Source organism: Beauveria bassiana (assembly GCF_000280675.1).
Source record: "Beauveria bassiana ARSEF 2860 unplaced genomic scaffold BBA_S00097, whole genome shotgun sequence".
NCBI lineage: Eukaryota > Fungi > Ascomycota > Sordariomycetes > Hypocreales > Cordycipitaceae > Beauveria > Beauveria bassiana.
In genome coordinates this window covers 1-7,623 of record NW_007930932.1, presented here as the reverse complement: position 1 = coordinate 7,623, position 7,623 = coordinate 1, and the positions used below count along the sequence as shown (strand labels likewise).

The following is a 7,623-nucleotide window of genomic DNA, read 5'->3' as shown; positions in this document are numbered from 1 at the left end:
ACATCTACACACGTCCTGGAGGCTACAGGGGGTTGCTCCGGGACAAGGTCTGGCCAGGCAATCCCACTGTCTTTGTGATCTTACTGGCTAAATATACGTCATGAAGCCTCCAAAGTACTGCGTGTGACCTCACAATATTGCTACGGAAGGCTGAAGCTTGCCTTGCCGTCTGTTTCCCGGTTCTTGAACAGGAAACGATCCAAAAACGGTTTGAGCCATGGCTTCTCCAAGACATTATTTCCCGGCGCCTTTGGACATCTGTGTTTCACGATTTATGGATATTTTACACCATAACTTGCTGGATCATTGCGCTTTTTTTTTGGTGCTGTCGCCTTGTATCTCAACAAATCGCTTCTCTGTCCAATCGAATATGTTATCGTATCTAAAGCCACGAGCCGAGAAGGCTTTGCCGAAGAGTCGGCGAAGGTAGGCGTAATCTGGTCTGTCCTTGAATCCCAGCGACCGAGTGTAGCTAATATATGTCGCGAATTCCCTGGGAAGGCCCTCGCAAAGCTCTGTCACCGGCATCTTTAGCTTCTTCTGTTTGATCAACTCGTTCTTCTCCTCAGTCGCAGCTTTGAGCCCTTGCCAAGGCAACGAGCCACGCGCGAAATACAACAACACATATCCCAGCGACTCCAAGTCATCTCCCCAGGACTGTTCTATTGCAAAATTAGCAAGCAACGGCAACAAGGACTACGCAGAACGCACCTCGTCCATTGTGATTGTTCAAACTCGCGTATCGCCGAGTGCCACCAAAAGGCCGGCCTTGCATAGTCTGAAACCGCTCAGCATTGCAGAACTCCTTCGCCAAACCGAAATCAATAGCGTATAATATGTTGCCTTTGGTCCCGGTTCCCATCAGAAAGTTATCTGGCTTTATATCACGATGCAGGAACCCCTTGCCGTGAATGTACTGGATTCGAGAAATAGCCTGGTCGGCTATGAGGAGTATCGTCTTAATCGAGAATCGCCGGTCGCAATAGTTGAAGAGATCTTCGAGAGATGGCCCAAGAAGCTCATAGACCAGGGCGTAGTAGTCGCATTCTTGACCAAACCATCGCACTCGCGGTATTCCGACGCCCCCGGAAAGCCCCTTGTAGGTGTCTGCCTCGGCCTTTAGAATTTCGGGGTCGGTGTTGACATGCGTAAGTTTGATGGCAACCTCGTCGTTCATTTGCGTATCGGTCCCTGGTCACGTTAGAAGTTGTGCAAAGCAGCGAAAACACCAATGTACCAGCATAGACGAGACCAAAGCCCCCCTCACCAATTTTATAGTCGATACGATATCGTTCATCGATAAGGATGTCCTGGCAAGCCGCAAGTCAGTCAACGCAGTTACATTCATAGTCAGCAAATGTTTTGTACCTTCATTTTCCGTGTCGACCGCCATATTGGCGGTTGAGAAATGGAATGTGAATGGGAGAGGGAGGTCGGCCTGACCCAGTCGATTCTGCTGGTGGGGAAAGGACACCCAGGCAGAAGCTGGCTCTCCAAACCCCACAATCACACCAACCTAGCCAGATCATCCTTGCGACGGTAAATACGCAGGTTTCGGCGACCTGCACTCGTCATCCAACGATTCCAGACCAAACATGTCCACTCTGATGCAGCACGCTCCTGATAGCAGCATAGTGGGCGGGTAAATATCAGGCACTTATGGATCATTTGTCACTCGACCCGCACCCGGCAAACCGCGGTTCCCCTCGCCCTATCATTTCGTCTTTCTGCGCGCCGGCCGTTTCTGCAGAAGCTGGCGCTGTTCACGCCAACCCATCATCCCCAAATGTCCTCTCCGTCTTCCGTTCCTGAGCAACAACCCGGGTCCAACTTGCAAAACCGCAAAAGATCAAACCCATACGATACCACGCAAGCCAGTCCTCCTGCGAAGAGAGTCAAGTCGACCTCTGTGGTGCAAATCGCCTCGAACTTTCCCCCTCAATTCTGGGACAGCCTGTCAAAAGTTTGGCTTACGCCTCGAGCCCTACGCGAAAAAGACCGGCGAAACGGTGCACAAATTCCTGCTACAGTCTCGGCAGCTAGTGTAACACCGACAACTCTCGCTCGATTTGCAAGACGCGGTGGACCAGATCTTGGCCATCTTCGAGGGGTAGGTCCGATATCAAGCAATCCACAAAGCGTCTACTGATGCCTGACTAGTATCCTGAACCGAAACACGCCGCACAAATGAGCTCAAACCGAGCCTCCACAGCATCAAGCCGACGGACTCAATCCACAAAGGCCACAAGCGTTTCCTCGAAAGGCAAGCGATCGTCTGCCTATGACAAAGATTTCGAGCAGAACTTGATCGATCACAAGATTTTTCCGAAAGGATACGAATATCCCGACGATGATTCGATACCAGAGCCTAGCAATTTGGACGATATTGTTGAGGCGTTGGCAGCTCCTCGGGCATCGCTATCGCCTTCTCAGTTTCCGCGCTCGAGATTCAAGACCTTTGCCTTGGCAAACGACCGCGTAATATCTGAAGGCAAAGTGATGAGCGGGATACTTCCAACGATATGCGGCAACGCTGACATCCCAAACGAGGGCAACCTCCCATTCACGAACCTCGATTCTATAACTGAAGGAACTACTGTTGACGCCGTTCCCGACTTGTACGACGGGTCGTTCTCAAAAGACATTAACAAGAGAGTTCAGCAAGAGTTGAACAATACCATCATACCTACAAGTCACGGACGTGCTCCAGTGGTGCCAAACTTCTTCGTCGAGGCCAAGGCTCCACGCGGTGGCGCCGATGTTGCAAAGCGGCAGGCGTGCCTGGACGGAGCCATCGGGGCTCGTGCTATGCACAGTCTGCAGAATTATGGCGAGGACGAGCCAGTCTATGATGGCAATGCCCGCACATTTAGCTCTACCTACCATGCTGGCACCGGCACACTTCAGTTATACGCCCATCACGTCACTGATCCGAGGGCTGGGGCAGAGCCACCGGAATACCATATGACTCAACTTGACAGCTGGGGAATGACCGGTAATATTGACACTTTTAGACGGGGGGCAGCTGCATTCAGAAATGCCAGAGACCTTGGTCGCCGACAACGAGAGACTCTCATTCAGGCAGCCAACTCTAAAGCTTCGCAAGTGCTAGCGGCTCGAGCGGAGAATACGGACCAGATTTCCGACAACACCGCGCTGCATGAAACTGCATCTCAAGTCGAAGCGGCGACATGGCAGGATTCACACGATGAGCTTCAACAACACATTAGCAAGTCATTTGTTGAAGACGGCGAAGACAATGGCGAGGCACCTACCACTCCCGAGCATCATTACGCGTCCGACGAGCTAGAGGAGACCGACCAAAACACGGCAGGACCAGGGACGGCTGATCCATCGATGAGCTTCGTGTCGAGCTTCACAACTCTAAGCACAGATACCTCACGACTAAAACGTGCCCGAGAGCCATTTAGCTCCCCTACACAAGGCAGACGCTCGTCGAAGAGCCGTTCACGAGCTACCGCAAGTCGGCGACCTGTTGCTTCGCCCACAGCTACTGCACCACCACCAGAGCTACGTGATCCATGTGTGTGATATTGCGTTCAGACGAGTTGTTACACAGGGAAGTTTGGCTGGACCGGGTTGTGAGACGTTCTCAATTTGTAGATGTATATGCTCTCGTATTAACACGGTTTATCACGTCATCCTGACGTGAATATTTACTGTGCGATGGATGAGGCTTGTGAGGTGCCACCCTGACCCGTGTCTGGGGGTGACACGGAAGTGGGTGATTGACGTTAGGTAGTAGGTTACGTTAGCGTCCCGCACACGCACCTTTCATGACTGTTCGGTTAGGACCCCTTCATCAAACGCAGCGGCTTCAGATAGTAGCAGCGGCTTCACATCCAAATGAAGCTCCCAACGTCTCGGCAGTTGTTTCGTATTGATAAATAGATGTGTGAAATGTTCAAAAATTTGTTTACGTGCCGATGACCATTGCGAGAAACATCTCTCGTGTGCTGTTTGTCATGTGCTGTTGCTCTTGCAAGTCTTCCACAGTTCTGAGGCTCCCCATTGCTTCCTACCGCAGGAGTGCTGTATAGTCATCGCTGATTAAGACTCACAGCTGCTGTCTTCGCTAGATGTTCGCACACCCTTCTGACACGTTCGCGCATTATGGCCAGGCCGGTTGCACACACCACATCGCCGGCCTTTCGTCTCATCCCTTGGTTTTCGACCTCGTTTGTTGCTCCTGACTAGTCTGTGCGGTCGCGTTTCTCGCTGTCGGCCGCAAGAGTGCGCCTGCGCTCGTTGGAACTGCAGTTGATACGTGGTGACCCCATCAATAGTCACGCATTTTAATGCGGCATTTTGCAACAGCCACTCTCCGAAGGATGCTGCTGACGCCTTGCTGCATTCCGAACCCTTATCGCTCTCAGATTCGGACAGGCTGTCAGAGGCTGGTGGGCTAAGCATGCTGGCTGTCTGGGGCCGTCGAGGCGATTGCGACAGGCGTCCTGCAGAGCAAGGCATCGAGTTCTGGCGACGGACAGGCGTCGTGTCTTCTCTGTCATGGGCGAGTTTCTGGCGTTTGTGCGACCAAGGACGGAAAATCTCCTCTGTCTTGTCATCGGACGGAAAGCCGTCAGCATGACCATCGTCAGAACCGGTCACTGAAGGCGAGCGGCCCGTCTTGCGCTTTTTGCTGTGGCTGCCGTCCTCGCCGTCGGTATCGCTTGGGCTGCCGTCATCGTCATAGTCATCGTCAACGTCATCGCCGTCACTACCGCTGTTGCGGTCGCTGCTACTGTCACTATCGGCATCGCGAGAGCTGTGTCTGTCGCCATCATCGGCGGTGTTGCCGTCGGCGTCGATAGAGGCTGAATCGTTCTGGCTGCCACTCTCATGTGGCTGAGTCTGCCGCGGCAGCTCGGCAGGGCCGCTCGGTCCATGATTGCCACAAGGGCTCGACAGTGGCTCATTTGCGTCCTCTGCCTGCTCATGATCCTGTTCAGCTGCCTCGGCAGTGGATATACTCGCTGAGCACCGACTGGAGTCTAGCCCATTCCTAAGCCCTTGCCGTTGGGGGGCCGAGGTGGTGAGTGAAGCAGGAGGAGGTGAGTGTTGTACAGCACCATCCAGGTCGTCATCCACTTTGAGACTTGATATAACGGCTCGTGGTGTATAGGGCACAGTTGGCATCGTTGGTGCTGCCACAGCAATTAGTTTTGACGTTCGTTTTGCTACCTCTAATCAACAGTGTATTAGAGCTTAGAAGCTAACTGACCTGGCGAGGTGCTGTTAGGCTTTGTTGTAGTCCCCTTGTCGATGAGCGCATTAAGCGCCCTGAGAGACGGAACGTCTTCGTCTGCTTCACATGACTCCGACTCCGACTCCGAGTCAGAGGGAATGAATATTGCGTCATTTTGACTCCCGCTTGCCGCTCCACATGCAGGGCCATGGGGTAAGCACAGAGACGTTGGAGTTGGAGCGCTTGCTCTATCTTCATGCTCTACAGCTTCTGAACACGTCGTAGGCGCGATCTTCTCCTCGCGGGGCGGCGTTGAAGCAGTCAGAGAGACTTCCTGCTCCTGGGCAGCGGCGGCGATCATTGTGACGTCAGCTGCCAAAAAAGAAAAAGTGCTAGAAAGATTGGCTCAGGCCTTGGTTGTAGAAAAATCAGGCTCGCGTGCCCTTTAAGTAGGCCGATAACGTCAATCCTCTCCGCTCACCGGCCGTCTCGGCACCGACATCTCTCAGAGCCGTGACGAATCTTCCCTCGCAAGACAGCAGCAACGACATCCTTGCGGTAAGATGGATACGCCCAGCTCATCACAGCCTGGTCGCAGGTTCAGCACCACCAAACACGTAATGGCCGAGCCACACAAGCTGTATTTTAAGCCTTCGTATCTGCACGTTTCGCCGACTCGTGTAGGATATTGCTCAGGAAATCGGTGACATGTCACTTGTTCGGCGCTGCCGAATCAGCCTCACTGATTACGTGCAGGAGCTAGAGGTGCTGGTTCGACCCCATGGGCTGATTCTTGAAACCGCGGCTGGCTGCAGATTGATGCAAGGCAATGGAGGCGCCAAGATCCGCGACTCCGTCATTCTCCGACTAGCAAGAAGCCAGATCGGACATATGCCCTCTTTGGGAAGCATATCCGAAAAATCGAGCGGCCGAGACCGTCTTCATGCCCACTCGAATGACGTATCCACGCTGGATCGCTCGGTTTAGTGGTCTGGTGATTCAGCATGCGCGGCCCGTGACAGCCGGTGCAATTTCGGCATACCCAGATGCTGGTCATGCATCGTGAGGCATTTTTGTGATTGGCCAAAGCAGACAATTTCGCGGACAAACAGTCGCTAGTCGGCACTGTTGGAAGTCGGGAGACATCTGTGCCGGTTGAGCAGGTTAGCGATTGGGATAGGACAGAACAGAATGGAACTTGAAGGTATTGTAAGCATACCGGCTTTCCAATGTCTGCTCTGAAGAGTAGACTCGCATCACCTCGTAGTTGGGCTTGAAGAGGCAGCATGCCTGCATGCGTCAAGCAGGACAAGAGACCACTGAATCACTCGTCTGAGCTATTTGGGTTTGTCGGGCCTGGGCCTTGCGGGCTTAGACAGGCATAGGGGCAGAAGGCGGCAGGTGACGCAAAAGCCCTGGGACTCAGCTACGAAGAGGAGCTCCGTCCCTTCAACGTTTTGGGGAGAGAATAAGTCGAGAGTACCTGATGCAGTGGACGGAGGAGGCCATGGTATTTATATTTCGGCGGGCATGACGCGGCGGGGCAGGGCCTCGAGCAGGGGTGGGTGGGCAAAGCGGCGGCGCGCGCGTTGCCTGTTTGGGGTTGCCACCATTCCGGAGGCAGTAGCAGCGTGTCTGAGATTACTTATATATACTATTTAATAATTATATTATAATATATATTATAAATAATAAATCTCTTCTTAATCTAGATTTCTATAAAGAAGTTAATAATTATATACTTAAAGCTAGTAATTACTTAACTATAGTTATTAGTATTAGAAAAAAAATCTTAAAAAATATTATTAAAATAAAAAAGGCTAAAAACTAATTAATAATTTTAACTAAGGTTTATTATATTCTTAGATTTTATATTAATATTATATTAGCTATTTAATTATTTATAAAAATAAGTATTTAGATATTATCTTTAGATAATATTTTAAGATAAGGTTCTTTACTTAATAACTAAGTAGTCTATTAATTAGAAATATATAATAATATTATATTTTTTAATTAGAAGATTAAATAATAAGAACTAGGACTAAATAAGAAAAAAGTAATATTACCTATTCTAAGTAACTAAGAAAGAGTAACTAATATAAAGGAAATTCCTAATTTAAATAAAAAATACCTATAATATCTAAGGTTAAAATATCTTAAAAAGAAAGCTCTAGAAAAACTACTTAAATTAATATTTAGATCTTAAATTACTAATATTTAATAATAAGAATATAAAATCTATAGTTAATTATTAGCTAAAAATATAATATTTAAAGAAATAAGTAATATAATCTTAAATTAACCTTTTTAAAGGATTAGATAAGATATTTAAGAATATTTACTAAGCTTTAATAATATAAATTATTTATTTATTATTAAAGATAAATATATAAGACTAATATATTTAATTC

The 7,623-nt window shown here is 49.4% G+C and overlaps 3 protein-coding genes across 3 annotated transcripts; 1 reads left to right on the top strand and 2 right to left on the bottom strand.

Moving 5' to 3' along the window:
* Window positions 1-303: 303 nt before the first annotated feature.
* On the bottom strand, window positions 304-1,393 carry BBA_10184 (casein kinase I isoform delta; the record flags this gene model as incomplete). The annotated part of the gene is made up of 3 exons (XM_008605281.1): window positions 304-662; window positions 712-1,191; window positions 1,369-1,393. The coding sequence occupies 3 exons, from the start codon at window positions 1,391-1,393 to the stop codon at window positions 304-306; spliced, it is 864 nt and encodes a 287-aa protein (XP_008603503.1).
* Window positions 1,394-1,786: 393 nt separating this feature from the next.
* On the top strand, window positions 1,787-3,552 carry BBA_10183 (uncharacterized protein; the record flags this gene model as incomplete). The annotated part of the gene is made up of 2 exons (XM_008605280.1): window positions 1,787-2,110; window positions 2,161-3,552. The coding sequence occupies 2 exons, from the start codon at window positions 1,787-1,789 to the stop codon at window positions 3,550-3,552; spliced, it is 1,716 nt and encodes a 571-aa protein (XP_008603502.1).
* Window positions 3,553-4,071: 519 nt separating this feature from the next.
* Window positions 4,072-5,570, bottom strand: BBA_10182 (uncharacterized protein; the record flags this gene model as incomplete). The annotated part of the gene is made up of 2 exons (XM_008605279.1): window positions 4,072-5,207; window positions 5,246-5,570. The coding sequence occupies 2 exons, from the start codon at window positions 5,568-5,570 to the stop codon at window positions 4,072-4,074; spliced, it is 1,461 nt and encodes a 486-aa protein (XP_008603501.1).
* Between the last annotated feature and the right edge of the window lie 2,053 nt (window positions 5,571-7,623).